Source organism: Sciurus vulgaris (genome assembly GCF_902686455.1).
Source record: "Sciurus vulgaris genome assembly, chromosome: 7".
Taxonomy (NCBI): Eukaryota; Metazoa; Chordata; class Mammalia; order Rodentia; family Sciuridae; genus Sciurus; species Sciurus vulgaris.
Window position 1 is genome coordinate 48,571,380 of NC_136467.1, and position 19,580 is coordinate 48,590,959.

A 19,580-nucleotide genomic window follows, 5' to 3' on the forward strand; every position below is an offset into this window, starting at 1 on the left:
AATTTCAACTACTAATTAACACAAATTAGTAGTTGAAATCCCTGAAATATGCCATGTGAAAAGAGGCAGGAATTCTCTGCTACCTAGTGACTTCTGGAGTCTTAATCAGTTCTTCTGGTAAATCAGTGGATCATCAGGCCTTGAAATATGATACTATATTTTAAATCAATAATTTTAAAATTTTCCTGTTAAATGTATACATTTCAGTGGTATATATGTTAAATGTATACCATTTCAAAGGTCCCAAGTAGAAAACCTTGTGTATTTTTGTTTTATATATATATTTTGGACACATATGCATTTTGCAATGTGTTACTTAAAGTTATAAGTACATTATATAAAATTATGTAATGATTTGTCTATCAAGCCTTATTTTTTTAAAATCTTTACTAAATGACTTTCTTTCCATTTGCCATTGGATATGTTTAAGAATGTTTAAGCTCAGCTTAAAATTACTGAGTTTATTAGTCAAGTCAGGATAAAATAGGAACTGCACAGAAAAAAAAAAGAATCATATATACTTGTACACAATTTATTCTTGGGATAAATTAGAAAAAGTGGGTGTTATATATCAAATTTTTTTTCTTATACATATTCCTTGTATGGGAAGACATCAAATTCTTTCAAAAAGAACTCTCTAATCCTTTTCTTTTATGTACTAGAACAATAGTCATAAAAGAGTACGAGGCACCCACATTTGTTGCTCTTTGGCTTCAGGAAAAATTAGAAGTTTTAAAATGGAGTCAGCCTCAGCTTGAGGACCCTTGTCCAGAATGTCTTTCATATGCTTCTGTTCTAGACCTGAAGGAGACTATTAGCGCACCCATCAGTGGGAACCTTCTGGTACCCTCTCCATTATTTAATTGCATGGTGTTTATCCCTCAGTCACTGCAGCGAACCCTTCTCTGGAGGGTCACCCCTGGGCCACTGGTGACTCTTTGCCTAGAGTTGCTGGGGATTGCTACCTCCTGCCCTGGAACAATGCTTAGCCAGAGCTGAAGCCCCTGAGCCCACTGTGAGCCTAAGTCCAAAGCAGGTGGCCCAGAATTCCCTATGGGATAATTTGGCATGAGGCTTCACTTGAAACCTTCTTTCTTGGGTCTCTCCTGCTAAGAGGTGATTTAATAAATCACACACAGCTTCCTCTGATAGGCACTACTTCTAAGGAATCCAACTTAAGACAACAAACTGTCCACATTTCTGAAGTCTCCCGTACCAAAACCAGTTTGTCTCCCCACCTCTGGATACTGGTTCTCTCTGAACACCTAAGAACAGCTACCAATTTGCTCTCCCTGTCTCCACCCATTCCCTTCAAGGCTGTTCGTGGGACAGATAAGGTTCCTTGGACTTATTTCCCCCCTGAGCAAAGTACTGTTCTAAAGGAATCAGGGCTAAGAGTCAAGATGAGAACCTGACTCATCCTGGGGTGACTTGTTCCAGAATAGGAGAATGAGCTCCTCTGCTACTTACTAAGCTGCAGCTACAAGCACCCCAGGCTGCTGGCTTGTTACCAGTCAGTTTGGATATTCTTGAATGGGTCAGCCATTATCATGAGCAGGAACTTTCTGGCCTCAGAAAGCCTCTGGAGTTGAGGGTGGCAGAGTACTCCAAGTTGACTCCCCAGTCTTTAACTTCCTACAAGTAAGCTACTTCTGTAGAACTGCTACTTTAGCAAGAGATGTACAGACATTGGCTAGTTCCGTCTACCTTATCCCAGCTCAGCAGACACTTAAGGGCAGGCAAGCTCTAAATCAATAAGGGATATGGAAGGACATTTGTATTTTCTGAGTTGTATCCCTCTTCATTTTGATACCTCTGCCACCTCTCATCTCTAATCCCTGATCTATCTCTGACACACACACAGGCACCAATGGATACTGCACCTCCAAAATCCAAAGCATATAGTATATAGAAGAAAACACTACTTCTCCTTCTTCATCATTCTTACCGTCAAGAATGTGGTCCCACAGTGACAGTTCTCCAACCCAGCTGCTTGTCTATAATTCAGTTCATTTCTGAAACCAGAGTTAAATTCAGACCCTTCTCCCACAACAGGTTAAGGGCTCATTCCCACAGTAATTCCCCCCAACTCTAGATGCCAATCACAAGCAGTAGGCTCCCAGGCTACCTGTGGCTTTGGTCTGACATGGCTACAAATCCCTTCTTCAGGTTCATTTGCTTGCTAGTCATTGGCTTGCTAGAGTACTTATTTTTACAAAAAGGATACGACTCAGGAATAGCCAGATAAAAGAGATGCTTAGAACCAGGTGTGGGTGGAAGGGGTGAGGAGCTTCTACCTCTTTGGGCATGCCTCCCACCAGTGTGCTGGCCAACCCAGAAGCTCTCAGAACCCTGTCCTTTTGGGGTGATTTCTGGAGGTTTTATTATGTAGGCACAGTTGATTAAATTAGTGGCTATTGATAATCAACTCAACTTTCAACACCTATTTACTTCCTAGAGGTGTGAGAGTAGTTTCAATCCTCTAATCACATGGTTGGTTCCCCTGCCAATATCCACCCCCTGCCCTGCACTCCAGCAACCAACAGTCATTCCATTAGTATACAAAAAAAAACACATCATGGAGAACATAAGGGTTTTAGAAGCTTTGTGCCAGAAATGGGTCTGAAAATAAAATGTACATTTATTATTGTAAATCACAATGTCACAGACATGTTTTGGGTCTTACACTTATAGGGGTCTCCCCTCAGTGTGTCAGGAAGCTTCCTGGTAATAAGGAGCTCATATTCAGCTTCCTAGACTGCCAGTGACACAAGGGATGAGTCACAGCACAAAACATGGCTCCTCTTCCTAAAGCACAATTCCACTCAGAGAATTTACACACACACACGGATATATATTACATAGTAAAATGAAACATTTGATTTTTTTTTTTTTTTTTTTTTTTGGTACCAGAGATTAAACCCAGAGGTGCTTTACCAATGAGGCACATCCCCAGTCCTTTTTAAATAGTTTTGTTTTGAGACAAGATTTCACTAAGCTACTTAGGGCCTCATTAAATTGCTAAGGCTGATTTTGAAATTGTGATCTTCCTGCCTTAGCCTCCCTAGCAGCTGGGAATACAGGCATGTGCCACCATGCCCACCTAAACTTGGATTATTTCTAATGAATGTAAAACTGCAAAACAATATACCAGTACTATTTTGGACTGTGTCCCAAGACCTCTAGTCAGGGCCAATTTGCTATAATCCTAATGCTTTTATTACTCCAAAATTCATATGTTGAAATCCTAACTCCCATGGTGATGGCATTAGGAGGTGGTGCCTTTAGGAGGTAACTAGATCAAAAGCCTTCAGGCATGGAATTTGGGCCCTTATAAAAGATGCTGAAGGGAGAACATTTGTCCTGTCTACTTGGGAGGGCACAGTGAGAAGTCAGCCATCTGCAACCTGAAACAGGGGCCTCGCCAGAACCTGACCCTACTGGCACTCTGATTTTGGAATTCCCAGCCTCTAGAACTATGGCAAATATCTCCATTTTTTTTTAAAGCCACCCAGTCTATGGCATATTGTTACAGTATTTCAAATGGACTAAGACATACTCACAGAATAGTAGATTCCACATCCACACTCAGAACCCACAAAACTTGTACAAGTCCATGAAAGTTTCTTTTTTTAATTTTAAAATCAAAGGAAATAAATGAACTTTTAGGTAAAGGAAAGTGCTCTAATATGTAATATTAATATTTTTGAATGTAGATATTGGACTGTGAAGGCAGAAAGTGCTTAGGGCCCACAGAAGTCATGATTAGCCCTGCCCCAAAAGCATATTTTCAATACACAGTAAAAACTTGTGGAAAACTCTGAATTTTAGATAACACATTCTTTCAATTAATTATTTTTGAGAACCAAAATCTTTAAATTCTGAGATAAAGAAGTTCCTAACAGGGTCTCCTGCTCATCACACCACAGATCCCACTGTGTAAGGCAGTCTATTTTAAAGAGTACTTTGTTCTGGCACAAGCCACCACTTCAGACTCAGATACCATGACACATATTTACAGAGTGTTAGAGCCTCTCACATGAGCCTGTCTACTCAATCATAAAGTCTTAGAACTTGGAACAATGTTTGGTCCTAATAAGCCCAACCCTCCACCAATGCAAAAGTATATGTCATCACTTAGCTCCAACTTGAGCACACCCTGACACTGTCTGCATCTGAGCTTCAAAGCAGTTTCTGTTTGTGGTATTGTCTTGTAAAGAAACTAGCTGTGAGCAAAAGCAGAGATACAAGGTGGCTGTCCTGTAGCTGGAGGCTTTCTGAAGGAGTGTACCGCTGGGCATCTGGAGCCAGTGATGGTGGATGAGCTACAGATTATGGGCGGTACCCACAAGGACCATTGTGGTTTCATCATCCTGGGGGCAAGGTTCCAGACCTTCATCCACCACCTTGTGAAGAGTGCTGTAATGTTGCCGGTTTTGGTGGAAGGAATGCAGCTCTGAAGCAGCCTCCCAGGCGGCAAAAGTGGGCAAGGGAAAGACACTCGGCCTCTTGTTTTCAAAAAAGCATTTCAGGTTCCTCTCACTCAGCTTGGTGGCATAGTCCACAAATGTATTTTCCAACTGCTCCTTCTCCTTTTCCGTGTATGTCTTCCAAAAACTCAACTGCAGATAGCTAACTTGAGATCGGCAGCGTGCATAACAAGTGGTGAGCAGAGAGAAGAAAGATGCTGAACAAATCAGGCACCATCCTAGAATCTTGGGAAGAAAGAAATATGGAGGACAAGTAAAAGGAAAATCAGTTCTCAGGGAGCTGGAGTGGTATACAGCTGAATTAACTGGGGGAAGTATATAGCTAAGTTGATATCACAGTCATTACCATACCTTATTTCGAATCATTTGTCTTAATTTTTAAACACTTTTTAAACAGTCAACATGAAGTTAGAGTTTATCTAATATCTGTTCTCCTACCCAACAGTGTTGCCATGCAAAGAAATAACCAGAAGACCAGCAAATGGAAAAGAATATAAAGAATAGCTTATCCCAGATTTGGGTAAATCAAGTTCCCCAAAAATATTAGCTATTAGAGGGGAAAATTCTGTGCATCAGTAATTGTGATTATTTGAGCAAATAACCAGTTCATTAATCAGGTGTCTTAGGCATTGATAAATGTGTATACATGGCTATAGGCCAATTTTTCCCATGTGACTGTTTGCAAAGAGCAGCAGACACTCTGGGAGAAAAGTCATTACTTACTGCCCACTGTAAAGGAAGACAGGCATGATATAAGGCATATATCATGATATAATGTCAGGCATGCTGACATTATAATTAAAGCCTCTCTAAGTGCTGAGGAAAAAATTGGGATCATTTCAAATTATGAGGATTATTTGTCTGAATTTTGATAATTAGAAAAAACAAAATTCATATCCTCTCTGATATGAATGGTCCCACACTGTATTTTCAGTTTTAAAGCAAAAGTCTACATATCTCAATATAACTCTAAATATTTTTGGTTTTGGGATTCTGTTTTTCACAATTGGAACTAATTTTATATTCAATTAACAGATCTCTTTGAAAGTATCTCTTAATATTTAATTCAAATGACCCTTAGTATCCCTCAACAGATGGGCTCATTTGAAATCAGAAACAGTAATCTGCAAATGACTTCATTTAGACAAAAACAGAACCACAAGTAAATTCTAGATCTGTGGTTCCCAACCTCTCTCTCTCAGATAAGAGGTTACTGTGAAGGGTCTCAGCCTGTGCATGAATGCCAGCTCTGGACTGGCCTACTTGGCTTTAAACCCTAGTGTTCCCCTTGCTATGGACATTCCCTGTGCCTCAGTTTCCTCAAATGTAAAATGGGGGTTACCCATCTCAGAGGATATTTTGGGGAATTTAGTGAAAAGATGTTGGACACACAAGTGTATTCAGTATTAGCTATTATCACATGTGGCTATTTTTCAAATGTATATACATTTATGTAAAGTATTGCTGAACTCATAATATCTTTCTGTACTTATGACTAATGAGCAAGGCACAACAACCATCATGTGAAAGTCCTCATATTTACTTCCGTCATTTGCGGACTGTGATTGGCTCCCTCATATCTTTCTCCTCCTTTCATCTAACTTCCTCTTTCCCTACAACTAGGCCTCTGAGCTATTTCTAACTGAGTTAGAAACTGTATGATCAGCTTCAGATCCCCATCCCCCTTAGGCTTGACCTTAGCATTAACCTGTTCTCACCTGAGGGTTGAGCACTGAATCTTCTTACCTTTCCCCTCAATTCACAGTATCCACAGTTCCAACTGCAGTTTGGTGGATGCTTCCACCTCAGCCTTAATTAGTGTCCTGTTTTGCATGAGTCTCCTTCCCCAAACCTTGGCAGTTTTCTTAACAACTTGGAAACGTATGTGTTCTAGAAGCTTTATGCTAGACCTTCCAACTACTCTCCAAGGTAGGTGTTATTATCCCCCACTATGAGAAAACTGGGGCTCAGAGAAGTTGAAACGCAAGTTCTATATCACGTAGCTCATGAGTGGTAGCATCAGGATTCAAACCCAAGGCCAGTTAGCTCCAAGGCTTGACCCTTTCCACTACTCCAGTTGACTGTCCTTAATAATAGAGTCGTTCAGCTGGATTTCTTGTTGCTCTGCCCCACCCAGGAATAAATGTACTTTTTCCACTCCCACCCACATGCCCAATTATTGTTCTGAACTATATGTTGCCTTTTGCCTATCTGAACCTCATGGTCAGCACCTGCTATTGCTACAACTCCCTGTGTCCACATCTCTGAGGCATCTTCCTGTAGGAATCAGCCCCAGGTCTTCTCATTCTGCTGAAAAGTCAACATGTCATTGTGCCCTGTCTGAGCTATGACAGGATGTGCATGATTTCCTTGTGCTTGTGTTTAGAGAAGAAGAGCTTACACAGTGATAAGTGTTTGGACCTGGCACTGACTGAATGGAGCCTGATGCCTAAGGACATAAACCATAAATCATTCATTCTGCCATAACATTTGTAATTAATACCTTCCTTCAACAAAAGATGGAAGACATTTGGGAGCCTTACATGTTTTATCTCAGATGTGCTTTATGCACTAAACAAAAGATTTTTTTTTTTTTGGCTTATCAATTTATAAAGAAAGTATGGTTTTTTTTGCCAAGCAGCTTTAGAAAATATGATTTGAAGAACAGAGTTTGCTTCGATGTGTTGTAAAGTCAAATCTTGTTAAAAAGTAAAATTATACTATTTTCTATTGTTTATTCTGAAACAAATAGAGTTCCTGCCAAATTGTGAATCTTTTTATCTACTGTTTATTTTGGTTTGGGGAATACAATTCCTACTACTCATAAATAGGAAGTCATTCTTTTCCTAAATCCAGGGAAGGGCTGTACATCTGGATTTGTGTTCATATATTTGGACAGATGGTAGCTACTTCCCTGCACCAATTAGGTGAAGCTACATTTTCCTTCCACTAAATAAAACAAAGCCCCACATCTTGAGCTTCCAAAGTAATGCAAGAACTTCTTTAGCTGCATGACACAAAGAGTAAAATACATAATCTCCCTAGAGAGTATAGTCAATTTTCACTAAGACTTCAGAGTCCTACTTGGTATAGAAAATTCTTCTCAATCTTGACAATATCTATACATGGAAATAGCAATCACCAGAAACCACTTCAGTTAATTTCTACACTAATGATATTACATACAACTTTGAAAATTAGTAGCTCATTTGGTTCAGCCATATTTTAATAGATGGATAAGCTATGCTTATGTTTCAAGAAACCAGTTAGAAAATAAATAATTGATAGAAGATAGTAATTTTTAATTACTGTTCAGCCATTAACACTCAGTTTGTGATTTGGTGTTATGCATTATTTACAAAGTCAATCCAGAGAGATTGCTCTAAAGTACTTAAGCATTTACATATGCATAACCCAGAGGATATTTTCTTTTCGGAAATGGAAAAGATATAATCCAATCAGCAATTTTACTGAGCCATCCAGCTTCTAAAAAGCTTTTCCTGAGATTGTCATACTGCTGCATCATGTTCCAATTTCCATTTAGTTTTAAAATATTCTGGCAGAACTCACACTGAAAGGAGTCCACCCTGGCTGAAAGAAGGACAGAGAATATTTCAAGCTCATGCTGGGAGAAAAAGGCGAGTTTGTTCTTACCTGAGACTGCGCTTGAAGGGACAATTTCACTTCTTCATTGTCCATGGGTAACATGCTAGTTTTGTCACAGGACACTTTGTAGAGTTCTTCCCAGCACTCCTTGGGCTTACCCTTGCAAATCAGTCCCAGGAGTCTTGAACTTTTTGTTCCACTCATGGCACATTCGTAAAAAGTTCCATTAAGCAAAGCCACAGAGAGCCACATCACTGGAGCCACCAATGAACTCAGAGTGATCTGGCCCAGGACATAGAAGAAACGGCAGCTGTGACCCCTAGGGAAGATTTTCCTGGGGTTTACACAGCAACCTGTGAAGAGTCTCCATGCTTTGTTGTTCAGAAAGAATCCTAGGATCAGTAACACCCAGGCAGGAGCAAAAAGGAAAACCAACCCATAGACTGTGTTCTCAGTGCTGCAGGGGCACTTAAAAGCCACAAGTGAAAAGAGACGCTCACTTCCCAAGGTCAGTAAAGCCATGAAGCTGTAGCCAATAGCAGTTTTCTGGTTGAGAAAGAATTTTAACATGCTCTGAAAAGCATCCATGATGGAGATACACAAAGAGGGAAAATGCTTTGCCCTTGCTATTGACTCCGCAGCTGTGGCAGTGACCGAGGGTGGAGCTCTTTCTTCATTAGAAACAACAGTCCTCCTTCTCAGGCTGAATTCAGCCAGATAAGGAAACAATGTCATTCCCTAGGAATGCATATTTCCCAACAGTGTTCAGATAATGCCTCCTACTGGTGGATATTGGGCCATGAAATGGCAGCCTGAACATAGGGACTTAGAATAAATTCAAGTGCCCAAGCTTCCTTTTAATATTATTTCCATGTGGTTTAGATTGAAAATCAGAAAGAAGTTCTCACGGAGACATACAAGAGTCTAGGAATTTTCCAGGAGGATGAATCACCACTAGCAGAAATGGGTTTCAGTCATTCGATGCAGAGCCAAATCCAATCCCCAAACATAAAGTTTCACCATGGATTTTCTTTCTTTTTTCTTTTTCTTCTTCCTCCTCCTCCTCTTCCTCCTCCTCTTCTTCTTTTTTTCCCTCTTGCTATATAACTTAAGCTTTGAAAGGCAGGAACTCATTTTATGTCTTCTTAAACTGCCTAGTTTTAGAGACTTGAGCCATATCTTAGAATTTGGAATATTTAACTTATATGGAAAAGTTTAGGAAGGGTTTGAGTTTTGAAGAAAAAACAAAACAAGAGGTGTTCTCATCATCACTTCTTTCCTAAGTCATCAGGGTCAACTCTTGATTAGTATCTCTCCATTTGACCTCATGCCCATTCCAGCCATAACACTAAATCCATCCTACATCCTACATGAAAGAGATCCCTCTAAACCAGAAATCCAGTGCTGCATAGGCTGCACATCATTAGGGCTTTCACTGCCCATAGATTGAGAGATACAGACCTCCCTTGAACTTCATCATGGTACCTCATGCCCCATGTTCCTGCTACTCAGAGTGTAATAGAGTGGGCCCCACCCCACCTCATCTGCCTGACAAATACTCACTCCAACTCCTGTATTCCAGTTCTAAATATGGTGTCAAACTTAGATCAGATACTCATTCAAGAATTTATTTTGAAAATGGTTATTGATTGTGTTCTCAAATAATAACAGATGTTGGTGTGGATGTGGAGAAAAAGGCTCACTTTCACATTGCTGGTGGAGTTGCAAATTGGTGCAGCCACTCTGGAAAGCTGTGTGGAGATTCCTCAGAAAACTTGGAATGGACCCACCTTTGACCCAGTTATACCACTCCTCGGTTGTACTAACGTAGCCACATCAATGTTTATAGCAGCTCAATTCACAATAGCTAAATGGTAGAACCAACCTAGATGCCCTTCAACAGAAGAATGGATAAACTGTGATATAGATACACAATAGAATGCTACTCAGCCATAAAGATTAATAATATTATGGCATTTGCAGATAAATGAATGGAACTGGAGAATATCATGCTAAGTGAAATAAACCAATTCCAAAAACCAAAGGCCAAATATTTTCCCTGATAAGTGGATGATGATATATAATGGGGGTGGGAGGATAGGGGGTGAGAGAAGAATGGAGAAACTTTACATAGAGGGAAATGAGGGGGTGGTATGAAAAATGGTGGAATGAGACAGACATCATTACCCTATGTACATATATGATTACACAAATGGTATCAATCTACACTGTGCACAACCATAGAAACAAAAACGTGTATTCCATTTGTGTACAATGAATCAAAATGCAGTCTGTAAAAATAAAAAAGAATTAAAAAAGAATAGGTGAATTTTATAGCTTATAATTTGTATTTCAAAGAGACTGTTGAAATATCAGATAAAGAAGACAAGAAATTAAAAAAGTGACAATCTGTAAAAGGGAAAAAAAAAAAAAAAAGAAAATGGCTATTGAACTCTCACTGTGTGCCAGGCACTGTACTAGGATGGCCATGTTCAATAAATACCTATTGAATGAATGAATGAAGAATTTCTTAGTACCTCAAATTAGAAATAATTTAAGAAAAAAATTCTATTTCTATCCTACATACTGCTTTTAATTTGAAAATTAAATTATTTGAAAAATGACAATACATCCAGCTAATAAATTTCCATTAATAAACTTTAGGACCCAGACCCACGTGTTTTGTGAAAAGAAATTGCCTTGAAGTAGGAGCCAAAAACTAAGTTGTACTGGGGTCTTAGTGTGCTATTTTACTTCTCTCCAGTTTACTCATTTGTGAAATTAGGAGTTTAAAAGAAATAGTCTCCAAGATTTCTTCCATTTCTACATTATAAAATTCTTCAAGCCCTATAAAACAGCAGATATTTTTGAGAATTACTTTGTGACTCATTTATGTCTTTCTTGCCCCACCAGTACACCTTTCTCCTCAGAAACTTGTTGTCTACAGAAATGTAATTTCCTCTCCATCCCAAAACATATCCTTGGGCTTAATCTGCCCTTGGCATCCGCTGTTCTGATCATGACCTTCCTATTATGGCAGATATGTCCTAGATACCTTCTAATTCAGGATCCTATCTTTTTCTACCATCAGTGTGACAAATACCATGTTCATATGTTGATGGTGAATAATATTTTAATTTCTTACCCTCCTAGGAGATATATATCTTTTTAAAAAACATTTTTTAAAATAATGCCATATTATTTTCACAGACACTTGTCCTTTAGGATGTCCATTAAAATAAAAGGATTTAACATTCTCACATGGCTTACAGTCAAAAAATTGCAAAATTAAGTTGAACCCAGATGTCCTAACTGCAGACTCCCCATGCTTAACCCTTGTGCTGCAACACCTGTAATAGGGTATTTGTTTATCTTGCTAATAGATATCTGTTCTAGACCAAGTGGCAATAATTTATTTTTCTCTTTATCAGGTTGCTTTCAAGATGTACTTGGGAATTACACCAAGTGTGACCTGCAACAATTCAAGCAGAAATGAGTTTTCCCTGATTCTAGACAAGAATCCTCTGGCGGAGTTTGTGGAAGAACTTCCTGCTGGGCGATCTTCTTTGTGCTACTGCAATTTACTCTGTGGGGTTATCAGAGGTGCCCTGGAAATGGTAAAATGCGTACTTCATTTTGCCAGGCATATTCATTATCTAGTGCTGTGTAACAATTTGCGTCAACATATAACTATAGCAACTTAAAACAACACATGCTTATAATCTCACAGGGTTTCTAAGGATCAGAAATCTGACAGCAGCTTAACTGGGTTGTTGTGGCTCAGAATTTTTCATGGCTTAACATACATACATTCAAGCTGTTGGCCAGAGGTACAGCCCCTGCAGGCATGGCTGAAACTGAAGAATCTATTCCCAAGCTCTCTCAAATAGTCTTAGTGCCTTGCAAGCCATTGGCTATGGGATTCCTGAAGGCCCTTGCCACATAGACATCTTTGTAGATCTAATCACAACATGGCAGCACGTTCTGCCATCCATGTTGCAACATGGGAGGAGACTACCTGAGGGCATGAATAATAGGAGGTGGAGATCATTGCAGACCATTTTGGAGGCTGGTTTCCACACCTGAATTTTTCATTGGTTTAGCTGAGACACCTAGTAGCATATTAAGTGCCAGGCACTGAGCATGCAACTAGGAACAAGACACTGTTGCTCCCCTTCAATTTTTTCTGTCTAGGATAAAAGTTGTATGTGTACAGAAGTGTGATAAAGGGCTGTAGGGGGACCTGGGGCAAGAAACCCTTCCTGGACTTTTGAGAGTAACTGAACCAGCTTTTGAAGGAAAAATTGGAGCCAGGTGAAGGTCCTGGGAAAGGGGAGCAGGAGAAAATAATATTCCAGGTAAAGAATCAAACTGTGCAGAGGCTCAAGAGATTGTTTCTTTCAAAGAATAAGGAATTTGATTTAGCTCAGCATGACTGACGTGAAGAGTCAGACAGAAGAAGCCTGATAAAAGAAAGGAATTCAAATCTTCATGTGGAAAGTGTCAGAGAACCAATGTAGGTTTACAAATAAGGGAAAGATAATTTGAAATGTTTGTTTTAGGAATTTCATTCCCTTGTTAACCACATGAGCATATACAAGAGGGAACAACGCTGGGGGGAGGGAGATGAGCGTTAGGAAACTGGTGATGGTACCCCACACTCAACCTGGAGAAAGCCTGCCAGTAGCAATAAAAGGAGAAGACCCAGGAGAACAATATCATGAAGGTAGGACAGGTAAGATGAGGTTCAGTTGGCTGAATGGGCAAGATTAAGAAAAAGGTTTAAGAATGACTTTTAGGTTTCTGGGCAACCTGCAGGGAAGGCTGTAAAGAAAGCAAAACCAGGAGGATTACTTTGGAGGTCAGAAGATGCAAAGTGAGGAGATCAATTTTGATCGTGCTGGGATTGAGGTGGCTAACACACAGTGAGGACATCCAGGAAGAAGTTGTTTATGTGTGTCTGGGACTCACAGAGGGATGTGGCCTGAAAGAGGTATGGAAACTGCCAATGATGCCCAGGCTAGAGAGCAAGAAGAAAAAGGGAGCCACAAAATAACTCTAGGAAACTGCAAAATATAATGAGTAAATTAAATAGAGGACACAAAGCTGCAAAGGATGCAAAGAAGGAGGAGCCAGAGTTAGAAAAGCACCAGGAAAAACAGAGTAACAGAGACAAGAGAGGGGAGTATCTTCCAGAAAAGGGAGCCATTAATAAGATCAAGTTCATTACAGAGGTTAGAGAAACAAGACCTGAAAAAGAGTCACATGGTTAAACGAAAGATCAGGGAAGGCCATGGTAAAAGCTGTTTTGGAAAAGGGTGGGGAGAAGAAGATAATCTGTTATAGACTCATAAACCAATGACAGCTTAGGAAGAGGGATCAGTGAACAAAGTATAATTTTTCCAGAAGCTTCAGTATTAAGAATGGTGGGGCCAGATAGTGACCGAAGTCTAGACATGTATTGATCTACCAATAATGAGTCATGCATGCAATTTTTAGTTATTTTTGATAATTAGGGGAAAGATAAAGTAACAGGTGATCCAAAAGCATAAAATAACAGAAATAATGCATTATTTTAGAGGAAAAGGATGAAGAAGAGGAAAAGGAAAGTTCTGGGAGTTTACAGGCAAAGGAAGAAACCACAAAACTAAGTCAGAAGTAGGATAAAGAAGTTTTCACTTTTCATGGATGATAGTTGATTATATATGCTGAAAGAGAGAGAGGTATTAGACCTCATATGACCCCAAATACCCAAGGAGCTGTTCAACATAGTCTCCTTCTTATTTTAGTTGATTTTCTGTTAAATTTTAACAAAGACATGAAAAATCTTATGGGGAAAATACTGGAACGTAAATTTAGCTTCTGTATTTGAAAGTGCAATCTATGTTCTTCTATTACCTGGTAGGCACCACAAGACCCATGCACTCTGTGAGACATATTATGTGGAATAAAGAAGTCTACAGTTGAATAAATTCAGGCTGGTAAGCCTAGGCATTCTTAGTGAGAGATTTGAGTCAGATAAGTTTCGGGAAATGTTAATCAATTGCCTGCTAGACTCAGGCATTTTTCACTTATTATATTCTTTTACTAGGTGATGTCACTTATTTATCCCAATGACTTAAAATAACTCTGGACAAATACTCTAACAAGGGTGGGTCAGCAATACCACACTGCTTTTTTTTTTTTTTTTTTAATACAATTTAATGAATAGAGAAGTAAGTCCTGAGGTTCTCTTCAGTGCCTGGGAAATGGGAAATGCTTTAGAGAAGAAAAGAAGTCCTGAGCATCAACTATTCATGTCTGTAATTTCAATCTTTAATTTTACATGTATAATTTATTTAGTTGATATTTTTTTCCAAGCTCTCAAAGCCATAAGTCATTGCTAAAATGTTGTTAGGATAAATGATTATGTTGTTTAGCTACTGACAGTGATTTATGGCAAATCAGTTTGAGAGGAATCCTTTAAGAATCCATTTATCCTTGGAAGTTCTGCTTGGCCAAGCACACTGGGTCGGGTCTATCTTTGAGTAGGGAATTTGAGTTCTCTGTGAGAGGAATCTAGAATTCAGCCCTGCCCTGTGAACAGAGTTGGGCATGTCCCTCACATCTGGGCATCCCAGCCACCCAAACTGGGCTAGGTGTGGCCTGCCCCTCCCTCAGCAGATTCACACCACAGAGGATGCATACTGACATAGTGTCTCTGGAGGACAGTCAAGGGCCCTTCATCCTTAGAACAAGTTCTTTTTTATCTGTCTATACAGAAAATAAGAAAGCTGAAAAAAAAAATAATTGAATGGGCCTATTTTTTTTAATCCTTCTTTTCTTTCCTAGGTTCATTTGGCTGCTGATGTTACATTCTTGCAAGATAGACTGAAAGGCGACAGTGTGACAGAAATAGGAATAACATTTCTGAAAAAGCTAGACGAGAAAAAATACAGACGGAAAAAATGAAGAATAACGTGCAAAATGTGACAGGGTGGGTAGTTGAGGAGTGAGTGTTAGTGAAACACATATAGTTATAGAAAGTTTGAATTGCTTAATAGCATGAGCTTTGAAAGGCTTATAAATCAGCCAGAAATTTAAAATGCAGAGCATGTGAATTTTCTTTTGCATATTTTTAATCTCATGTTCATAGTATTTTACACACAAATAACTCTTTATAAGATAGCAAGCATGAATTCTACCTATTACCCAGTCCATCCCTGGGGAGTCTATTCATTCCATTTACTTATGGTAATAGGAGAAAAAAGCCACCACCTACTGAAACAGTATATTATCTCTTTTCAGTAGGACAATGAATGAAATGATACAGCATGAAGTTCATTAAACAGAGATAGTTCCTAGATACTACCTACTGCATTCTCTAGAGAAGGAATTTCATTTGTAACACTTTCCCATATTTTTGAGAAATTATGGATTTTTCTCATATATTATCTTAGCATATAGCTTCAACATCCTAAAGCTACTCTTGATTTGTAACCACCAAAATAGGCTATTGATTTGTATGTCAATCCTGAAGCATTTAAAAATAGCATTTAATTTTTATTTGTTTAATTTTTAGGTAGCTAGAATTAACAAAATTCCTCTTTTTTTTCCCATGTAATATTGATGACCAGTGAGGAAATCTCAAAAATGAATGGTAAATACTGTTCTTTGAAGAACATTTTGTAACCCCAAAGTTTATTTACTTAGAATTTTTATTATCATTTTTAATTCCCCCAAATCGTCTAAAGAATATTTTGTCTGTGGTCAGAACAATGAACTGCATTAAATAAACAGTAATCTTTGCCAGACCATCAGTACACAAGGACAGCCTCTAAGACAGCCCAGGAATTAGTACTGCAGAGAATTCAGAGTACAAGTAAAAGTTATAATTAGCAGGACTTCATGAATTACAACTTGTGATCTGGTAGTGATAGAGGTCAACTAGGGCTTGAGGAGTCTGACAATCTAATCCTAATTCTGTTTGCAGTGGCGTCAGCTAATCCTGACTAGTGGCTAACCCTGGGCAACACGCCTCTCTCCCTTTCCTCCCATCCTTTCAAAATGAAGAGATTAGACATGATAAATATCTAAAGTAAGATCAGTGTGTTTAAATGATAAAAATGACCACAGCAATTCCACATTTGGAGACATTAGAAGATCATAGGGAAATTGTTTAGTCCCCCACCTACCCATTTGTCTTTTTGAAGGCTATTGAGGTAGGCACAAAAGACCAGAGAGAGTCCCTGGGGCAACTGCAGCATCAGGGGAAGGTCCTTCAGGCCTGTGGCACAGAAGATGAGTATAATCTGGAAGAAGATATCAGCTATCAGAAGGATGTTATGGTATCACATATTTTAAGTTGATGCCTCCAGCAGAATGCTTGCTTGAAATCCATCCCAAAGCTTCTTTCCAGGATTTTCCCACCTTCTGCTCCATTGCCTCTTTCTCCTTTGCAGTACACTTTTCCCTCCAGGAACCCATAGAGACCAATGTCTAAGGGTCTCCTTCTTAAATCAGCACCCAACTCGCTCTCTTGAAAATGTTCCATGCCTGGAATATTCTCCTACCTGTCTATACCTTCCCTCCTTTTTCTCCCAATCCAACTATCAAAATACATCCCAGGAAGGTGACTTAATCTGTTCTTCTCAGTGATGCTGAGTGTTTGAATTAGTGATGGTTTGGGGATAAAATTTGTTCCTGGAACATCCTTTGTTTTCCTTACCTGGTAGGAAGGGAGTCTCTTGGCATCAAATTTATGCTATACTTGTTTGCATTTAATATGTGTTCCAACCTGAAGAACATGAAAATCTAGAAGTGCTATCCATTTGAATTATGAGACACTAATTACAAATTTTCTAATAGTCACATTAAATAAGTATAAAGGAATGGGTGACATTAATTTTAATAATATATTTAATTTCTACTAATTATCCTAAATATTATTATTTCAACATGGACATTTTACATTTTTTATACCAATTTTTGAATGTCAGTGTTTATTTTATGCTTTTAGCACATTTTAATTCAATGGCAAATTTTTGAATTTAAAGCAAAACGTGCTTTCAAAACAATGAAGTTGTGATTAGTGGTAGTTAGTAGCTTTAGTTTTTAAATAAAAATTAATTGAAAATTAAAAATTCAGTCACTCTTGTCACATTTTAAGTGTTTAATGACCAAATATGTCTAGCTGCTACTATAGACAGCAGTGGTCTAGAATTCCCAATCAAAAGATCATTGAGTCTCCTTCATCTTTGCCACAAAGAAAGAATCAAGAAGATCCATGATCAAGGAAAGAAAGAGAGGAGATGGGGGGGGGGGCTGGGAGAAGCTAAGAAAAACCAGCAAAAAGAGACTGCCAGAGATCCATGAAATGGTCTGTCTCCACTGAGCAGTGACCCAAAGAATCAATAAACAAAGTTTGTACATCATCTCTGGGCTCTAAGTGTGTTTTCATTGCTATTGTGTAAAGTTGGGTCTTTCTGATAAAGAGCTTGAGGAAATTGTTCAGCATAACTACAGGGTGATGTCATATTTTCATTTCACAAGAACCTTCAATTTGATCAAGCCAAAATCTTGATCAAAGCAGAGATTTTTATCATCTTGGCAAAACAAAAGAAGAAGAAATGTTTTGGGCAGAGAGAGAGAGTGAGAAAGAGACAGAGACTAGTGCCATTCAAATGACACCCTCAGGTTGCTGCCCAAGGTGTTTGCTGGGAAGGCCTGCCTAGGTCGCCTGTTCACTATTACAGTTGCCAAGAATCAAAGATGCTTCTCTCAGCATTCCATGCACTTATTTATTGCCTTCTCAAACTTCTCAGTTTCATCCATTAGTTATTAGAAGCCTAAATCTCTTCAGCAATTGGAATGGACTATTATTAAGAATAAGTGGAAACCTCCCTCTTTTCCTTGATAGAAACCAAAGTAGAAATGTAGAAAAACAAATGCTTGACGTAAGGGGATATTTCAAATTTTAAACCAAAGACAATCTTTTAAAAAACATCTGCTAAATATTAACTAAGGTAATAAATGATGAAAGATGTGATTTTATCCATTGGTAAGAGACTCTACAGTGGGGGCTGCAGACCCCGGGCAGTCCTTATGTTTTACAGCTTCATCCACCAGCTGGAGCCCATGTAGGAGGCATCCTTCCAGACCTGGAAATTTAGCATGATAAAAGGTTCCATATTCTTTAATAAGAGGGCCAAATTTTGTTTACTATAGTTGCTACACTTCCTCATTCTGGTAACCTTTCCAGAATTTTATCTGGACAGGAACAATGGTCAACCAACAGTGTCTACAGCAAACCATCAGTAGAGAGAAAAGGGATGTAACACATCAGTTTGTTCTTTGGAAAGGAGACACCCAGTTCCTGTCTAATCAGTAAGTATCGCCCTAAAATAGAAAACAAGTAACAGCCACAACTTTATTTTCAAGTGTTTCACTAGAAAGAAGGGACTAAACTAAACAAATCAAAAGTTGTAAAGCCTTCACTTAAAAAGCTAGGAAATAGATATCCTGGGGTATTTACTTGTTATCCCTTAAAATCAGACTCTCTCTTTCCCGATTAAATCTTTCTTTGCTTTTCTCCCTCTGTTTCTTTTATCCTCCACTTTTTCTTCTAGCAGTCCTGATGCCAATTATATACTTTCTTCTTCCAAGGAATATTCCTGAAATTTAAGTTCTTCCCCTTTCACCCCTTCCTTCCTTCCTTCCTTCCTTCCTTCCTTCCTTCCTTCCTTCCTTCCTTCCTTCCTTCCTTCCTTCCTTCCTTCTTTCCTTCCTTCCTTCCTTCCTTCCATGCTAGGGATCAAACCCAGTGCTAGGGATCTGCACTCTGGGCAAATGCTGTACTACTGAGCTATGTCCCCAACCCCTTTCATTTTTTAAAATTACCCTTCAATGTAATATACTTTTGTTGGCTTGCTATGTGTTTCCCCCTTCTAATAAAATGACATTTTTCTGTTTAGGTGTTCATCATTTCATTAGGCAACACATCTTCCTCAGGGGAAGTCAGCTTTACCCCCAGCTTCATTGGTACTACCTAAGCATAGATTCTCATTTCCAGTTTAAAAACACTCCTTTGAAAGTTATACCTGAGGCAATCTGCACTTGGTATTCCCAGATCACAATCATTGATTCTGGCATGACCCATCACTAATTCTTATTCTATGACTATGGGCAACATCTCTCTCTCATATGTGGCTCTGGTTGCTGCTGACCTAGAGAAGGACAGGATGAATGGATAAAGAGAAGAAAAGCCTCCCTTATCTCTAGAATTTCATTAACATGAGCCAATAAATTTACTGCATTCTTTACAAGCATAGAGTTGTTACCAACTAGCAATCAACAGGATCCAAAATAATGCATTTTCCAAATCTCCCATACTTATTAGTAGTAATGAAATAAAGTATATTTCATAATATGTCAAAATTCTCTGATTTCAGGAGCTGCCCAATGATATAAATCTTTCAAACCAGCAAACTGCACTTAGGAACTTAC

General features: G+C 38.8%; 2 protein-coding genes across 3 annotated transcripts in view; one reads left to right on the forward strand and one right to left on the reverse strand.

The window, feature by feature from the left end:
• TRAPPC3L (trafficking protein particle complex subunit 3L) overlaps positions 1-18,845 on the forward strand; it is a 60,766-nt gene extending 41,921 nt beyond the window's left edge. For both annotated transcript variants that reach the window (XM_079146305.1, XM_079146304.1), the window contains 2 exons: positions 11,528-11,713; positions 14,928-18,845. In XM_079146305.1, coding sequence (XP_079002431.1) covers positions 11,528-11,713; positions 14,928-15,047 — 306 coding nt within the window. In that variant the 3' untranslated portion in view covers positions 15,048-18,845. The remainder of the gene's footprint in view (positions 1-11,527; positions 11,714-14,927) is intronic.
• Positions 514-8,838, reverse strand: CALHM5 (calcium homeostasis modulator family member 5). Its single transcript, XM_079146292.1, has 2 exons — positions 8,145-8,838; positions 514-4,715 (listed from the first exon to the last, which is right to left on the reverse strand). Exons 1-2 carry the CDS (start codon positions 8,829-8,831, stop codon positions 4,326-4,328), a joined length of 1,077 nt encoding a protein of 358 aa, XP_079002418.1. The 5' UTR covers positions 8,832-8,838; the 3' UTR covers positions 514-4,325.
• Positions 18,846-19,580: the final 735 nt, after the last annotated feature.

Excerpts from the sequence above, each read along its gene's own strand:
- CALHM5 (XM_079146292.1), bottom strand. The coding sequence starts at position 8,831 with ATGACATTGTTTCCTTATCTGGCTGAATTCAGCCTGAGAAGGAGGACT. Across the intron at positions 4,716-8,144 it reads CCCTTCAAGCGCAGTCTCAG|ATTCTAGGATGGTGCCTGAT; the intron begins GTAAGAACAAAC and ends TTTCTTCCCAAG.